The following is a 19,171-nucleotide window of genomic DNA, read 5'->3' as shown; positions in this document are numbered from 1 at the left end:
ACTATTCTATAAATCTAATCCTTCTACCAATTTCCCTAGAGAAAGAAAGTACGGTATGGTATCTCTTAAAGCATTAGAGCGAATGCTCTGAAATCAAGAATGTAATTAGACTTTAAAAAGTGTGTCTTTTAAAATTGATGCTTTTAGGATATATTTGTACACACATGTGTATATGCCTCAAGCATGTAGTTTTCTTCTAGAATATTTATTCCTATTGTTCTCAGAGGTGATATAAACTGGACAATTTAGAAGAAATGGGTATGTCAGATTTTGGGGGAAAAGATCATAAAGCAAATTTTGTTTCTAACGAGATGTTAACTTTAAAACATTTAGGTTAAGAAAAAAAGGGAATTAGTTGTGATGAGCTGTATTTTATTTGAAATGTTTCTTGAATTTTTTTTGTTTGTTTATATTCAGTCTGTATGTATGCAGACTGTGATGACTATAAAAGAAATATGAATTTTCCAAATTCTCTGAAGTTTACAATATAATTTAAGGAGATGCATATGAAACAGTCAAATCACAGTATATGATCATGTACCAGAATATGGAGTATACATGTTAAGTGCTGTAGATCGGCAGTGGTAGAGACTGTGGGTTGGAGAAGATCTTGAAGTATGAGAATCTGAAAGAAGGAAAGGAGAGTGCTTCAGGTGAGGGAAACAGCATAAGATAAGGCTTGACATTAAGAATAATCAGAATTTGTTTAGGGAACATTGGAAAGACATTTATCAGCAGAAAGTACTCATAGTTTTCAGTGGTAAGAAATAAAGTTTGAAAAAGATTTGGATTTGCTTTTTGGGTCAGGATAAGGAATTTTATCTTTGTCCTGCAGAAAGTAGTTTATGTTTGTGAGAACATGAATGGCATTATGAAATAAGACTGAGTAAGACTAATCTGGCAAGTAATGTGTAGGACAACTTGGAGAAGAAGAAGATCAGAGAAAGGTAGTCCATCTGTGAAGCCATTCAATGATCCAGATTTTGGTAGAACATAATCCTTGAGTTGGATATCAGCAGTGAAAGGAATGGGTTTTTCCAAGAGACATTCTAAAAGATCTGTTAACATGAATGTGGCTGATTTAGCCATGGTGGTTGATAGGAATGTGTCAGAGATGACTGACAATGTAATTCTTGGGTAAATATGAAAAGGATACTGAAAGAAAATGAATAGAAACATTGCACAGGTACAGTAATTATCAGCTTGAAAGATTATTAAAAAACAAAACAAAATGTGGGTATGTTGAGAATGAGGTAATGATAGGACCTCTATAAAGTGGTGCCAGTTTCCCCTTATGGGGATGGAGCTTGATGGGAAGGGCTGGGACTAGAGGTGTAGGTTTGAGAGTCATCAAATGTCAAGTGATATTTGTGGCAAAGCCATAAGAGAACCTCACCAGAATTAGATTCAGAGTCCTTACTAGGTCAGTGAAGATGTTTTGAACCACTTCTCTTATCATGTCCCTAACTTAATTTACTCCAGTCACACTGGGCTCTTTGCTGCTCCTCAGATGGATCTGCAGACTCCCTTCAACTGTGGGTCCTTGCACTAACTGTTCCTTCAGTTTAATTCACTCTTCCCACAGATATGTACATTGCTTTGTCCTCAGTTCATTGAGAGACACCCTTTTTACCTGTTCTTTTCAGAATAGCGCTGTGTCCCTGTCATGCTCATTAGCCTACAGAATTTTTCTTAATAGCACCTAGTATGCTATAAATTAAGTTTTTTAACTCATTGACTGACCACCCATCCCCTCAATAAAATAACGGTTTTATGAACGATAGAGACTTTGTTTTGTTCAGTGCTGCATCCTCAATGCCCAGGTTGTTGCTTGGCATATTACGGGCAGACAATAAATGTTTGCCTAATGAATGTCTAAATTTACTAAGCACAAAATTGCTGAAAATAAAAGCTTAACACAAAGGTCTGATCCTAAGTGAGCAATCCATTTTGGAGGAAGAAATCCAAAGAAAGAAGACTAATGAGTTCATCAGAGAGTCGATAGTAAAACCAGATAAGCCTGTGCCTTAGAAATCGAGGGGGGATGTGATTCAAAGTGTGGGGAGCCAAGAACATCAAATGCAGAAGAGAAATGATAGTAAGGACAAAGGAAAATACCTGATGAGAAGAAGAATTCTAGATTAGTTCATTGATTAAGGAATAGGTAACAAGAAAATAAAGGCCATTCCAGTGATAATGATTTTGAATAGTTTACTAGTGAAAGGAAAGAGAGAAAGAGGGATAATTAAGGATGGGAACGGTGTAGACCCTGAGCAGGTGCTTTAAAGATGGACTTTGATGTTTATATCTTGGTCTATGTGTGTATTTATTATTTCAGTTTTGTATGTATTGATAAGCAACTTTGAAGATAAGAGTAGAAATTGTCCTGTTGATTCATATGCAAACTTAAGGGATTTAAGTTGTGAATTAGAACTGATTATCTTCAACAGTGATGCCTTTAAACTTTGATGCCCAGTGAAATATTCTAAAATTTAAGTGGAGTTAAATGAGTTTTATGAGCTAAAAATTGTCTTTTTAAAAATATATTTGTCTATAAATATAATAGGAAAAATACAAAATAGACGAAGTTATATTTTGTCTGTATTTTGTAATTTTATTTAAAAATTTTTTTCACATTCTTTTCTTTAAGCCTTCCTTAATCTTACCATATTTGTGTCATCCTTTTAAGATATTTTTAAGAAAATTATATCATGATATTTTAGCCTTGAATTCTTCAATTTTAATCTCTAAAGTATAAGGACATTTCTCTGCTTAACTATAGTACCATTGCTACAAATTCTAAAATTTAGAATTCTTCAATATCATGTAATACCTAATTTCCCCAGTTGTCTCCTAAATTATCTTTTATATCTAGTTTGTTTACATCAGAATCATAAGGATCACACATTTTATTTAGTGGTTATGTCCCTTAAGTCTCTTCTAGTCTGGAACAGTTCTAAGTTCTATCTCTATCTGTCCACCCATACACCTCCCCTCTACCTTTTTGTTAATTCACTTATTAAAGATACCAGGACAATTGCCCTGTAGAAAGTCCTGTCTACTAGGTTACTCATTTTCTATGAGATGTCATTTAATTTGTCTCTCTACCCCTTTATTTCTGTGTAGTGGAAGTTAGAGACTCCATTAGATTCAGATTCAGTATTTCTGCCAAGACTGTTTCATTGGTGATTGTTTGTACTTCATATTGTATCATGTCTGGAGGTGCTTAGTATTTGGTTGACCAACTATAAGTGATGCTGGGTTAAGGTGATGATAGCCTGACCTCTTTATTATAAAGTTAAGTTTTCCTCCTTGAGACTGGCAGGCAATCTCTGGAATGACCCGTTGATACCATGCAGGTCTTGATCATTTTTTTCCCTAGTGATTTTAGCACCCATTGATTATTCTTGCCTTAATCAGTTTTTTATTGAATTAGATTCATTCAACTTTTATTTTAAATGTGGTGTCAGTTAGCCAAGGCTCAAATCCATTACTGAATTTGGCAAGTGTTAGTCATTTATTCTTTCACTGTGTTTATTTATTTGAGACTTACTCTGTTTGGGCACAATACCCAGCAGTCATGTAGCATGGACTTTACCTTCAGGGGATTGGCAGTCAGATGTACGTTCTTGTTGTACTGTTTTAAAATTTTGTTGTTGAATCCTACCTTTATCATACTTCAAATAGAAATTAGTTTTTCTATTTAATTAAAAGAAATACGGTTCTCACATTTTTCTGATTTTTTAACGTTACTCAAAAACATATGTTATGGAACAATTAGCTATGCTTGTTTACATGTGGGTAATTCACTAGTATTTGTTTCATGGATTATGATTCTTAAAAAATTTCTTTGGTATATGATTACAATGAAGTTGTATGCCACCATTTAATATGATTATGTAGATTTTCATTTATTATGATGAAAATATCTATAATAGGTGAGAAAAGCAGTTATGTAATATAGTTCAAATATTGTGGCCTCATTTTTATTTTTAAAAAATACTTAGAGAATGTCTGAAATAAATACATCAAAACATTAACAATGGTTATACCTGGTATTCTAGTTTGCTAGCTCCCAGAATGCAATATACCAGAGATGGGATGGCTTTTAAAAAGGGGAATTTAATAAGTTCCTAGTTTACAGTTCTAAGGCCGAGAAAATGACCCAGTAAGTCTATAGAAATGTCCAATCAAAGGCATCCAGGGAAAGAGACCTTGGTTCAAGAAGGCTGATAAAATTCAGGGCTTCTCTCTCAAGTGAGAAGGCACGTGGAAAACACAGTCAGGGCTTCTCTCTCGGCTGGAAGGGCACATGGCAGACACGGCATCTTCTGCTAGCTTTCTCTCCTGGCTTCCAGTTTAATGAAGCTCCCCGGGAGGCGTTTTCCTTCTTCATCTTCAAAGGTCTCTGGCTGGTGGACTCTCTGCTTTGTGGTGCTGCAGCATTCTTTGCTCTCTCTGAATCTCTTTCGTTCTCCAAAATGTTTCCTCTTTTATAGGACTCCAGAAACTTATCAAGATCCACCCAAATGTGTGGAGACATGTCGTCACCTAATCCAGCTTAACAACCACTCTTGATTAAATCACATCTCCAGGGAGATGAGATGATTTGATTGCAGTTTCAAACATACAGTATTGAATAGGGATTATTCTGCCTTTATGAAATGGGATTTAGATTAAAACATGACTTTTCTAGGGACATATATCCTTTCAAACCAGCACACCTGGGTAATAGGATTATGGGTTATTTTTCTTTTCATTTTGAATATACCTATTTCTGAAATTTTCTGTAGTAAGCAGAGATGATTTGTACAATAAAAGTAAATAAAGAAATAAGTTAAAGATCAACTTGCCTAATCACATATTTTGAATCCACACTAGGTGTTTGTATGCAGCTTCTCTCTCTCTCTGTTAGGCAATGTCTCATGTCAGTTTCATATCTTAATTGCTGTCCCACAGTTGCCACATAGTTTTTTTACTAGAAATTTCAAGTGTGCAGAGAGTATACAGTGAACAGTTGTTCTTGAACACTCTTTATATGTGTGTTTGTTTAATTAGACAACATTTGGTGAATAGATAAGGTTCGAGAAATATTGATGGGGAAAATATATAGGATCTGCAAATAGTTTTGGTAAATAGTGGTATCTATGATGACCATATTCATTAAAGAAAAATGTATTAGGAAAAGTTCACATTAACATGTCATGATTTCAAATTCAATTTAAATCTACAAATAGTAACCTGTGTTAATCCTAACATAGTAAAGTTGGTGATAACCAAAATGTTAGAATTTGGAATATGGATCATAAAGTCATAAACATCTTTATAGGGAGAATATAATGTTAATACCCTAATGAGGACTTCCCTAATTTATAGAATTCCTTGTGTTATTAAATAAACCATAAGAACCTCTTTGTTCCCCTTTCTGTTTCCTTTCCTGGAGAGAGATCTGTTGAATCTTGGGTAATAAATAAATGGTTTGCACACAAATAATCTGAAAACTGAGGCTGTATCCCTGCAAGCTTAGGAAACAGTTTTTCAGCATTAGTAATTGAAAAAATATATTATCATTAATTTTATTAGAACTGCAATATGTAAGAATCAGTAGTGAAAGAACCCAGAGGCTCTGCCCTCCTAACTTCTTTCTATACAACCCAGCACCCTTTTCATTCCTCCCAATCCCCCTCCAAGAAGCAAGAACCATGTTCATGCTGGGAAATAGTTCTCATTCCTGCCCATCCCTACACTGTTGAAAAAGAGCCAGCAGCAGCCACATTGGGCCCCTCTTCCTTTCAAACATTATTACCAGGTGAAAGTTATCCTGGATTTCTTTGAAGAAGTCACATAGAGAAGGGCCAAACACAGGCAAGGTATGGGGAAGGTGTAGAAGAAATGGACAGACTCGTTTTCCGAGATTACTGATTTTTAAAGGTAGTTTTCCTGGCAATCAAATTCTTATTAAGAGAATGAGGAATCAAGTGAGTAACATTGTGAACCACCCAGTGAGTGTAGTGTCTGGTACAAGAATCTTCTGTTAGAATTGCTCTCTCCCAGGGCACCTGCTGCACCCAAGACACTGCCCTCCTTAATGTGGATTGGTTGCATTGTAATTTGGGCACTATACTTTTTGTCTCTGGGGGGTGAAAGCATTAAGAGGAAAATAAAAGAAAGAAATGCTTTTTTCCTTTTTTTTTTTTTTTTTTTGACATGAGCAGGCACCGGAAGCGAACCTGGGTCTCAGGCATAGCAGGCAAGAACTCTGCCTGCTGAGCCACCGTGGCCCCCTCAGGAAATGCTTTTTGACCCTTTTAAAGGACATCCAACAGAAACATATTTGGGGTCTTAATAAACTCTCTGGTTGTTATAACTTGCAGTCAGCATATTTCATTGTGTGATTTAATTATAAAATGATTATAATAGTCTTTTTATAATTTTTTCATGTTGAATGTTAAATTATTTTAAAAAGACTAAAATTAGTATTTAAAGCATTAAAGAGGTTGAAATAATCCATAAACTTTTAAATAAAACCTGAACAGATGATCTCCCAAGAAATAGTTTTTGGGTTTTTTTTTTTTTTTTTTTTGAACTGGCATGTTGCAGACCCTCTAATTGGCTTTCAGGCTTTACAGAGTAATTACAGCTTCTAACAAACTTTGTCATCTGTGGTTCAGAATGGTGTAAAATAAACAGCGTTTGAAATTCAGCTTGTAGTTCAAGTTGCTCAGGAGAGTTTAACTATTCTAACTAAGTACCAACATAAATACATCATTGAAAAGTATCATGTGTTACGATAAAATAAAAGTTAGCTACCTGAAATTCTATATAAGAATGCTTGCTTTATTCATGTTTATTAAATGTTTCAAAAAATTATAAATTGTTATCTAATTAGTACTTTTTGGAATCTCTATTCAATATATATACTTTTGTGTAAAAAAAAGTTTGAAGTGGCCTAGCTTGAATTGGGAATCTTTACAAAACTAGAAAGAAAATATGTTTTAAAGAAATATTAACCATTCTCCTCTTTAAGAATCTGAGTTTTCAAATCAGAAAGCAACACAGTCTGAAAATTTACAAGTTTCGTAGCATGTGGGTTTTTTGTTTTTGTTTTTGTTTTTTTTACAGAGAGTCCTAGCATGTATTTTTGATTCCTTATTATGGCTAACAAGCGAAAACCCAAAGTTGTAATATTCTTATTTTCTGGCTCACTTGTTTTAACAGTAATCTAGAGTTCCAACTGTTTTAAATTCAGATTCAGCCCTTTGCATTTCTTTATGAACAACAGCAGCCACTAAGACATTGTCGTGTAGTATTCTCTTCTCTTGGTAATGATCCAACTATTGCTAGAATATCCTGAGCCAGTTTTTGGTAGCCGTTTCTCTCTTCTACAGTTTTACTCTAATGACTATTATTTAGAAATCGGATTCATTTATAGAGTCATACTGAGACTATAAAATAAAGCTTTATTTCTATTATGCTACTTGTTCTTAATTGCATGTATCATTTTTATTTGACTGGAGGCTTCGTAAGGACTTGATGAAATATTACTTTATAAGTACATGTGTGGAATGATTAATAATAAATATGTTCTGTGTTGTGAGCATGTAGAATTTTTTACCCATCTTTGTATGCCTAGAATCTTGAATAGTGTTTCCTTATAATTGACATTTCATATATGTTGTTGAGTCCATGAAATACGTAGCATATTTAGTCAAAACAAGTCAATACAACTATCTTACATCATTATATTATTATTCTAATATTTTCCCAAAACTACTGCATAAGTAAATAGAAATATTTAAATTTTTCTACACAATTCCTGTTCAGTGGACTGCTTGGGAATGGTAATTAAAGTATAGCTTTTATTATAATTTCTAACAGACTTGTAAATTAAAGTAATTGATAATAACTCTGATATGTAGTATTCTAAATAGATTTTAAAATTCTAGCTTTGAGAAGTTCTTTGGATTGTAATGTTTAAACTTCATTTAGATATTAATGAAGATATATTGAAAATATACTTCCTTTTTAAGTTCTTTCTTTTATTTCTGATGGAGCATCTAAAAGATGAAGAATCTATAGGCTTAGCGATATAATATACTTTGCCTAGGTCTCACAGCTGAGAGTGAAGTCTGTGGATTTGGACCTGATATTTTTAAGTTCAGTTACATAGGAATGCACCCTATTACTATTTTCAAAGCCCATTATCTTAATTACTACCTTAGGTAATTTATTTCCATAATAGGAACCTTAACTAAAACTGAAATAGGTAAATAAACCTTATGTTGGGCATTCTTCCTTTGCTTTTCTTCTCTTCTTGCTTTTCTGCACTCTTTAATTTACTCTTGGGTATTTTTATCAGGCCTGCCTCTCTTTTAAGTGCCTGGCCCTATTCTTTACGTTAAAAGTCAGTCAATGAATTGGTCAATCATCAAGTATTTACTATACAACCTTATGTGCTGTCACTGTCCTAGGTCTGTGAGATTGAGTTGTCCTCATAATTTCTAACTTTTAAGGACTTTATTTAGCGTGAAGATCAAATTAATATATATTAAACAAATATAGGACAGTATAGCGAATTACTATCTCTAACCATAATAAGAGTTTTAAAAATGAAAGAATTGTGTTGAGAAGGAACAGCGGGTTTCAAAAGAGAATCAGACGTTGTCTGTACCTTAACAGAAGACTAAATCAAAGGAAAGTGTTTATTTATTGGTTCAGTGTGTTCAATATTTTGAAACTTTTGAACAAACAATATGAATTGTCATGCTATATTTGGTATTTTAAAACTTTCATATTTCAGAAAATATGTAACATTGCTATATAAAGTTTAACTGTGAGATGGTAGATTTTATGATATATTGATTCTACAACCTTTTCATTATCCTTCACAACCCTGGCTCCTCACTATATTCTCTTTTCTCTCCTTTCCATTTAAAATTCTTTAGTTATCATAATCATTCCCTTGCCTTACATCTTCTACTCATTTTACTCGCCTACTGTGTCAAAGTCTGGTAGTTAAATCAAAGCTTTGCTTAACTCCAATCCTCTGTATATTCCCTACCTGCACCCTGGCAGCTGAATATATCTGCAGATAAATACATGACCATGCTCCCTAGTATTACTTTAAATTTGTGATTATTAAATTCAATGGAACCTAAATGTTGTTTGACAGTCATTGTATATGTCTGTAGTCTGTTTGCTTTTCTCTTCTCCTAGAGGAGTAGTTTATATCTCCTCTCTTCTCAGAGCCCCAGTGTATCTTCTTCCAACCTTATTTTCAGCTGATGACTTTACTTTCCAGAAATTTAAGGGATGAATGGGAGAGCCACATCATGTATTGAAGACCTTTGTCTTCTAGTCTTAGTGAATTGGAGACATAACAGAAATTTTCTTGCAGAAATTCATTTGTAGATTTTAGCCTGCTGCTATGAGCATATGTTGCAATAAGAGACAGGCAAGAACTGTTAGAAGGTTATTAGAGTCATCAGGTGAGATACAAGGTTTGATCCAATGTGTAGTGGAGGTGGTGGAGAAGCGATCAGATACTGAAGGTAGAGGCAGTAGGATTTCTAGAAGTAGAGAATTCAGTGTGAAAGAAGTGAGAATTTAAGGATGATATCCATGATGTTTTACGTAAACACATGAAACGATGGAGTTATCATCATTTGAGATAGAGAGATAGGTAGAGGTTGGCAAGGGTAACACAGCAGGAAAGATCAGAAATTCACTTTTGGATGTATTGAGATTTCTATTAGAACATGGTTTCTATCTTTAAGTAACTTGTCCAGTCTCTCAGCATCTCTGAATAAGGTGTTGGGTTTATGGCAGTTGGGGAGGTTTTAAGAATTGGGCATAGTCTGATGTAAAATAGCAGTGATGGAAAAGTCATGTAATGGCATATACTATGGGTATTTCAATCTGATTTTTATTGTGGATGAATGGAGAAATTAGGAAAGTCATGAAGAAGAATTGATTTAGGTGGAAAATGTTGAGTTTGATTGGGTGTGATACTTAGTATGTAGAAATATCCACTGTGTAGTTAGACATGTGTGTCTTAAAGTAGACGTCTAAGATGGAAAGTAATTTGAATATTGGTTTTTTTGGACTAAGAGATAAAGGCTAAAACCATGGCAAGTGGCTAGAAAAGAGGAAAAGACTAAGTAGAGAGTCCTTTGGGTGAATGATCTCTTTTAGTATAGCATCAGTAAAGAATTAGTCTAAAATGAGTAATGACTTTGCTAAGCATTTCATGAATTTGTTATTAGTCCTCAAACTATGTCCTTTGATGTAGCTATTCTAATTATTTCCCATTTAAGAGTTGAAGCCCAAAGAGGTTAATTAACTTGTCCAAGTTTACATAGTTAATGGCATAAAAAATAATTGAACCTAAGCACACTGATACCAGAATTTGAACTTTTAGCCACTATACTTTGCTCCTTTTATGTGAAGTCTTCCTAGATATTCCCAGACAGAGTTTGTTTCTTCTTAACTGACTGGTGCTAGTTAAGAACTAAATAAGAATTATAGGCAGTTTATACCCTCAAGAGGTTTTTAATCTAGGTAGAGATAAGAAAATCTTCTTAAAATGATAAATAATACAAAATAGTCTGTGTAAAGTGAAAAAAAGTGACTCGGTAATAAGTAATGAAAATATAGAGGAGGAAGTGGTCAGGTAGGCAGTTTGTTATAAAAGGCTTTCTGAAGAGAAGGGATTTGATCTGAACCTTTAAAGGATTGGTATTATTTTGACTGTAGGTGGTTGCCTATGGATAGGGATGGAAAAAATGGAAGGCATTCCAGATAGCAAGAACAGCTGGAGTAAAGGTATACATACAGGAAAGATCAAGATGTGTTTGGGGAATTAGGTCATCCATTTTGGCTAATTTAATAGAGTATGTGGCCAGGGTGGTCAGTAGGATTGGAAAGAAATACCAGTGTCAGGCTGTGTTCAGGCTTGAGTCTATGTTCATAGAAAACTGTAAGGTTGTGGTGTGTTTTGTTTACAATAGAACTCTGCAGTTCACAAGTGCTTACTTCTGGGTTTAAAGAGACACTTTATTTTATTTCTAGAATGCCAGTTAATGAAAACAGAACGACCAAAGCCAAACACATTTATTATCAGATGTCTCCAGTGGACCACTGTTATAGAGAGAACATTTCATGTAGATACTCCAGAGGAAAGGTAAGAAACTTATTTTTCAATTTTTTGAAAAAGCGCCAATCGATCTAAAGACATTTTTGTATTTGTCTTCATTACTTACAGATGTATGTAAAGAAATGTAAAGTTCTCTGGTCCCTTAATTGTTCTGTTCTTGGTTTATTAGATGAATAACGGGTGTGTGAAATACTAAAACCTCTACAAGTGTTAAAAATTTAATAGGAACAAGTACTTGATTCTAGTATCCTACTTTTTTTTTTACATAATTATTAGACATGTCTTGCCAATAAAAAATAAATAATGGTTTATTTTCTAAAATGCATATGTTCTAAGACTCATTCTTGTCTGGTACATAGTAATACTACTTCAGAACCTCATCACAGTAATGTATTCAATAAACTATAAAGGTTCAAAAAGAATAAAACATGTTCCAAACCCATTTCTAGCCTACTTATTTTTTTTTCTTTTCTTTTTCCTTATGTAGAGAAGTTGTGGGTTTAAAGAATAATCATACATAAAATACAGAATTCCCATATATCACCCTACCATCAGCACTTTGCATTGGTGTGGAACATTTCTTAAAATTGGTGATAGCATGTGTTATTGTACTGTTAATTAGAATCCATGGTTTAACTTAGAGTTCACCGAGTACTGTAGTTCCATGGATTTTTTTTAACATTTTTTTATTGTGAAATATAACATGTATACAAAAAAGCAATAAATTTCCAAGGACATTTTAACAAGTAGTTATAGAGCAGCTTTTAAAGTTTGGTATAGGTTACAGTTCCACGATTTTTCATTTTTACTTCTGGCTGTTCCAGACACTGGAGACCAACAAAAATAGCAATATAATGATTAAGCAGTCATACTCATTTGTTAAATCCTATCTTCTCTGATATACTCTTCCTTTTCTTTAAATAACATATACATAAAAGCAATATATTTCAAAGTACATCTTAACAATTAGTTGTAGAACTGATTTCAGAATTTGGTATGAGTTATAATTTCATGATTTTAAGTTTTTATTTTTAGCTGCTGTATATTGATATTTCTTTAGAGGCTAAAAGAAATATCAGTATAATGATGTAGCACTCATACTCATTTGTTATACCTTCTCTGTATAACTCCCCCATCTCCTTTGCTCTTTCTCCCACTCTTTAGGGGTATTTGGGCTATGCCCATTCTAACTTTTTCATGTTGGAAGGGGCTGTCGATAATATGGGAGAGGGGGGATAAAACTAGTGGATGTTCTGGAATTGCTGGCACCTCTGCATTTCAGGGCTTATCTGGTCCAGGGACCCACATGGAGGTTGTAAATTTGGAGAGTTAACCTAGGGTATGGAACCTTTGTAGAATCTTATATAATGCCCTAGGTATTCTTTAAGATTGGCAGGAATCGTTTTTGTTGTGGTTTGGCAAATTATGCTAGGTAGCAATGTCTAACTGAAGCATCCAGTGTAGCCTCTTGACTCAACTTGAACTCTCTCAGCCACTGATACCTTATTTGTTACACTTCTCTTCCCCCTTTTTGTTAGGATGGAATTGTTGGCCCCACGATGCCAGGGCCAGGCTCATCCCTGGGGGTCATCTCCCACGCTGCCAGGGAGACTTTCATCCTGGATTTCGTGTCCCACATAGAGGGAAGGGCAATGCTTTCACTTGCAGAATTGGTCTTAGGGAGAGTGAGGCCACATCTGAGCAGCAAAAGAGGTCATCCCGAGGTACTCTTAGGCATTCCTATCGGTAGGCTAACCTTCTCCACTACATAACTAAGCTTCACAAGAGCAAACCTCAAGATCAAGTCTAGCCTACTTATTTTAAAATACCTTCATTAATATTTTAAAAGTAAGATATACTTCTTAAGAGAAGACATAACATTAAACATAAAAATCAAAATATAGGGCGGTGCGATGGTGGCTCGGTGGAATAATTTTTGCCTGCCATGCTGGAGTTTCCCAGTGCTTGCCCATGCAAAAAAAAAATCAAAATATGAATTAAAAAAACATTTTTATAACCAACTATCTTTTTTAAAGACTTGTAGAATTGGTTGTGTTCACATTTGAAATTCCAAATTAGTTATAGCAAAGATTTCAAGTAGCATGCCATCTTAGATTAATTGTAAGTGATTGCTTAGAGTATTATCGTGAAGATACTCAGATTGGATCCAGGTTCAGTGAGTAAAAATGTCTGGATTGATTGGCATTGACTGTCATCAGTGCTTAAGAGGTGAGTGACAATAAAGTAACTATTTTAGCTTTCTTGGCTGCCAAAACAAATGCCATGCAATTGGCTGTCTTGAACAATGAGAATTTATTGGCTCATGGTTTTGAGGCTAGGAGAACTTCAAAATCACAGGATTATCCAGATGATGCTTTTCTCCCTGAGTACTGTGGTGTTTCTAGGGGTGGGTACTAGTAATTCTAGGTCATCAGTTTCTCTGTCACATAACAGTGTACACAGTGGCCTCTCTTGGCCTTTCCCTTCTCTTTGAGGTTCCCTTGACTTTCAGCTGTGGCTATGCCATCTGGCTTTCTTTGTGTATGTCTGAATTTCATTCTGCTTATAAAAGACTCCATGAATAGAATTAAGATCCATCCTGCCTTCATTTCTTCTGAATATATACCTAGTAATGGGATTGATGGATCAAATGGCAATTCTATACTTAGCTTCCAGAGTGGTTTCACCAGTCTGCATTCCCACCAATAGAGAATAAGTGTTCCTCTTTTTCCACATTCTCTCCAGCACTTGTTGCTTTCTGTTTGTTTGATAATGACCATTCTAGTAGGTGTGAGATGATACTGCATTGTGGTATTGATTTGCATTTCCCTAATAGGCAGTGACGTTGAACATCTTTTCATATGTTTTTGAGCCATTTGTATTTCCTCTTCAGAAAAGTGTCTGTCTGTGTCTTTTGCCCATTTTTTAATTGGGTGGTCTGTCTTTTTGTTGCTGAATTACAGGATCTCTTTATACATTCTGAATATTAAAACCTTATCTGATAGGTGGTTTCCAAATTTTCTCTCCCATTGCACTGGCTGCCTTTTTACTTTGCTGACAAAGTCCTTTGCTGCACAAAAATGGTCAGTTTTGAAGAGATCCCGTTTATATATTTCTTCTTTCATTGCTCGTACTTTGGCAGTAAGATCTAGGAATCTGCTGTGTATCACAAGATTTAGAAGATGTTTCCCTACATTTTCTTCTAAAAGTTTTATGGTCTTAGCTCTAATATTTATGTATGATCTATTTTGATTTAATTTTTGTATAAGGTGTGAGATAGAGGTCCTCTTTCATTCTTTTGGCTTTTCTTAAGCAGTATATAGATATCTCCTTTCAGTTTTTGTTGTAGCTAGAGAGAAATACCTGAAACTGTTGAATTGTAATCCAATAGCATTGATTTTTGAAGGTGATTGAATAACTATAGAGCTTTTAAGATGTGACCATGTGATTGTGAAACCTTGTGACTGGCACTCCCTTTAATCCAGTGTATAGATAGAGTATAAAGAAAAAGAAAAAAAATAAATAATGGGGGGGTATGGATTGTTTGGGGTGTTCTTTTTCCCTTTTATTTTTACTTACATTCTTATTTTAATTTTTTTGGAGTAGTGGAAATATTTAACAATCAATGTGATGATAAATGTACAGCTATATGATTATTCTGTCAACCACTGATTATATAATTTGGATGATTATATGGTATGTGAATATATAATATATCTCAATAAAATTGCATTAAAAAAAAAAGATCCATCCTGATTGTGTTAACTGACATGTCCTCATCAGAAGTTCCTACTTATACAATGAATTCACAACCACAGGAATGGATTAAGGTTAAGAATTTTTATTTTCTGGGATATATAGCTCCAAACCACCACAGTAATCATTTAAACAACTTCTTCAGGGCCGGGCCGTTTTCTCAGTTTCTTTCCTTAACCAATATCAATTCCTGGCATCTGTCACCCACCCACCCCCACCCTCACCCCAGGTCCACTGTTCTATCTTAATGCCTTTTTAGGTTGAAAGAAGCAGCTCTGATACTGAGTTAGGTCCAAGGAATACTCTTACAGAACTACTTTCCTGGATAATAATTATATTTGGTGCAGTTCAACAACCCTGTTAAGTTCAATGTTATTAACCTTGTTTTCTTATTGAATAAATTAAGTTCTAAGACTTACCCAAGATTAGAGCAAAAACGAAACTAAAAAACCCTAATAAACGATAAAGTATTATTTTAATGTTTTTATCAAAAAACTGTAAATAGTAATGTGTGATCATTTAGCAAATATAGAAAAGAAAAATAAAAAAGAACTAGAAATTATACAATTCTAATTCTATTAACCAGAGTGAAGCCTTTATAATATTTTCTTTTATGCACTCTCCATCTTATTCCGTTTAAAATGTACTTAAATTTCTAGTATACATATACTTTTGTGTCTCTCCCCACTCCCTTGCCTCCATGAGCTTTTCCATATGCTGCATCCTCTGTTTGCTTATAACTTCACCCACAACCTTGGTGGGCTATTCGTTCGCACATATCCTCATGATATGAGCTTGAAGTGTCACTTTTCCTTCAAAATCTTCTCCAGCTCTTATAGACTGGGTAGGTCCTTCTATTTACTTGTATATCTCTTTGTCCTTTATATATCAAATATATCACAATTGTGGTCTTTTGTCTGGTTTTCTCACTAGACAGTAAGATTCTTGAGAGCAAGGATCGTGTTGTCCTTACTCATTTTTTATCTGTAGTATATACTCATGGCCTGGCATAGTATTTGTTGACTAACTGAATGAATTGAACTTTTCCCATGTCAACAGATATTCTTTGAAAATATTATTCTTAGTGGTTTTACAGTGTCCCGTTGAAACATAATCCATTTTGCCATTTAGTTTGCAAAGCTGGACTTACGCCACATCTTAAGATTGTAAAATCCTTTGCTGTTTCTTGGGATAATATCACACTACTTTTCTGAAAATCAGTTTTCATTTGCAATTTGTGAGTAGAATAAAGCAGCTACAGTAAAAATGAAAGATAGTGGCTGTTTTTCTGGATTCATTTTGAATCCAGTATTTGGAGATTTTAATATCAGTAGAGATGTAAGTAGACTTAGTGAGAAATAGATAAAACTCCGTTTTCTATAGTCCATCTCCCAGTCCAAAATCCTTAACTATTGTAAGAATATCTTTAATCTAGTTTATATTTATTTCCATGCATGATGTAAGGTTAGAATCTAACACCTTTTTTTTTTCCAAGTCGGAAACAAGTTGTCTAATCTCTATTTATTGAATAATTCATTCTTTTTTCACTGATTATAGATGGCACATATGCATAAATACTTGTGTATTTAGACGTTCTCCCCCCCGCCCCCCCGCTCTTTCTGTCATTCTAGCACTTATACCACATCATTTTTACTAGGGTAACTTTATCTGTCAGGGCTCTCCAGAGAAACAGAACCAATAGGATATGTCTCTCAGTTGTGTGTTTATACCTATATTTTAAAAACAATTTATTTTAAGAAATTGTCTTATGCTGTTGGGGAGGAACGGGGGAGCTGGCAGGTTCACAGTCTGTGGGGTAGGCCAGCCTGCTGGAAACCCAGGAAGGATTTCAATTCTGCAGACTTGAGACAGAATTTCTTCTTCTTTAGGAAATCTTCCATTTTTTGCTCTTAAGGCCTTCAAGTAAGTGGAGGTAATCTCCTTTACTTAAAATCAATTGATTATTACTGTTAGTTAACCACCACAGTAATTTTATAAAACGATTAATTTCTGACAGAGCAAGTCTTCTCTTATTACTTTCCTTTTTCAAAAGGTTGTTGGGGGCAGGCCACAGTTGCTCAGCAGGCAAGAATGCTTGCCTGCCATGCCAGAGGACCCGGGTTCGATTCCTGGTACCTGCCCATGTTAAAAAAAAAAAAGATAGTTGTTGGCTTTCTAGTGCATTCTTCTGCACTAGATTGCTTTTAAGGTCTAAATAAAATTCCTATTAATAATTTTTGTGTATAGGACTTTTTTATTAGAGAAGTTAAAAGATTGCAGAGTAATCATGCATTAAATGTGTAAAATACATAGTGCTCTTTTACTACCCTATTATTAAAATCTTATATTAGTGAGGTATATTTATTATAATTCATGAAAGAATATTTTTATAATTGTACTGTCATAGTATAATTGTTTACAATAGGTTTCACTGTGTTTCACAGTCCTGTGTTTGTTTTGTTTTTGAAAATAAAATATCAAATTTATTAGTGATGTACTCTGTATTAGAGGGTTTGGCTTGGTTTCTTAAGGGATGCATATTTACTAACATTTCACTCTAAATTTGACATGCTTTTTTGCCCATGCACTGAGAAAAACACATGATTACAGACCCCTCACTACTATGTAGTCTGTCTCTAGGAGGTAGATTCCAAAAAAAGAGAAGGAGGGGCTATGGTAAGCATACCCTGTGCCCTCTGCTAAGATCATGGAAGAGATTATTTGCTCCTCCCTTCATGAAGAGGGTTGAATAAGTGATGTGGAAAGAAGCCAAGGAATTTACTCTAAGTCAGTTTACTTGTAATCTCAAAAAAATGGAGACAAATTGTTCCTTTTGGGTAAATGTCCCAGACAGTAATCATGGGAAGAAAGATCTGCTGAACAAATTCTCCTGGTTTACCTGAATGGTAGCAGAGCAGAGTCTGATCTTAGGGATGCCATTTTACCAGTTACATTCCCCTTTTCATAATAGAATTATCTTATGTATTTACACAAATTTAGGAACATATCAGAAATTGTTATAAGTTTTGCTTCAACCATTTTCCATAATTTAGAAAACTCAAGAGGAGAAGGAAATCCCATTGTATTTATCCACAATTTTGATCGCCATGTCTTTTCTTTCTGATACATCCAAATTCCTTCTTTAGATTTCCTTTCTGTTTAGAGCATTTCTTTTATATGCTGTTCTTTTAGGGTAGGTCCTCTGGTTACAAATTCTCTTAATTTTCATTTATCTGAGAATGCCTTGATTTCCCCTTTACCCCTGAAGGATATTTTCATCAACTATAGGAGGTTGACAGTTCTTTTCTTTTAGCATTTGTTAGTATTGTGCCTCTACCTTCTGGACTCCATAGTTTATGATGAGAAATCTGCTGTCATTCAATTTATTTTGTCAAATAGGTAAGGTTTCAGTTTTCTGTAGTTGCTTTCAAATCTTTTTCAATCTTTGTTTTGAAAGTTTATGAAATTCTTGTCCTGAATTTCTTTGGGTTTATGCCATTTGGGGCTCACCTCAACTTCTTCAATCTGTAAACTGATGTCTCCCTATGTTTGTTTTTAAATTTTTATTCTAGTCACATTTATACAACCTAACATTTCCCCATTTTAAGCACATTTACATATATAATTCAGTGTTCTTACTTTCACAGTACTACCATCACCACCATCTATTACCAGACTTTGCAGTTAACCCAAATAGAAATTCTGTACAATTTAAAAATTAACTCCTCATTCACTCTCCCCAATCCAGAGTAGTAACTGATATTCTAGATTCTGACTGTGAATTTGTTTGTTCTCACTCTTTCATATCAGTTATATCATACAATCTTTGCCATTTTGTGTATGGCTAATTTCCCTCAACATGATGTCTTCAGTGCTCATCCATGTTGTTGTATATGTCAGAACTCCATTCCTATTTACCGCTGAATAATAATATATCATTGTATGTAATAGAACATTTCGCGTATCCATTTATTGGTTGATGGGCACTTGGATTGCTTCCATCTTTCGTCAGTTGTGAATAATGCCACTGTGAACATCAGTGTCAAAATATCTATTTGAGTTCCTGCTTTCATTTCTTTTGGGTATATACTTGATAGAGGGATTGCTGAGTCATAGGGTAATTCTGTGTTGAGTTTTCTGAGGAATTGCCAACTGTCTTCTACAATGGCTGCACCATTTTACATTCCCACCAGCAGTGAATGAGTGTTCTTATTATTTCACATCCTCTCCAACACTTGTACTTTTCCTTCTAATAGTAGC

At 34.4% G+C, this 19,171-nt stretch overlaps 1 protein-coding gene across 9 annotated transcripts in view; it reads left to right on the top strand.

The window, feature by feature from the left end:
* AKT3 (AKT serine/threonine kinase 3) overlaps positions 1–19,171 on the top strand; it is a 430,706-nt gene that overhangs the window by 204,822 nt on the left and 206,713 nt on the right. For all 9 annotated transcript variants that reach the window (XM_077168486.1, XM_077168483.1, XM_077168491.1 and 6 more), the window contains one exon: positions 11,071–11,182. In XM_077168486.1, the coding sequence (XP_077024601.1) occupies positions 11,071–11,182 (112 nt within the window). The remainder of the gene's footprint in view (positions 1–11,070; positions 11,183–19,171) is intronic.

The sequence above is a fragment of the Tamandua tetradactyla genome, chromosome 7 (assembly GCF_023851605.1).
Source record: "Tamandua tetradactyla isolate mTamTet1 chromosome 7, mTamTet1.pri, whole genome shotgun sequence".
Lineage (NCBI taxonomy): Eukaryota > Metazoa > Chordata > Mammalia > Pilosa > Myrmecophagidae > Tamandua > Tamandua tetradactyla.
Note: the sequence above shows the minus strand (reverse complement) of the source record. Positions and strands in the feature narration are given on the sequence as shown.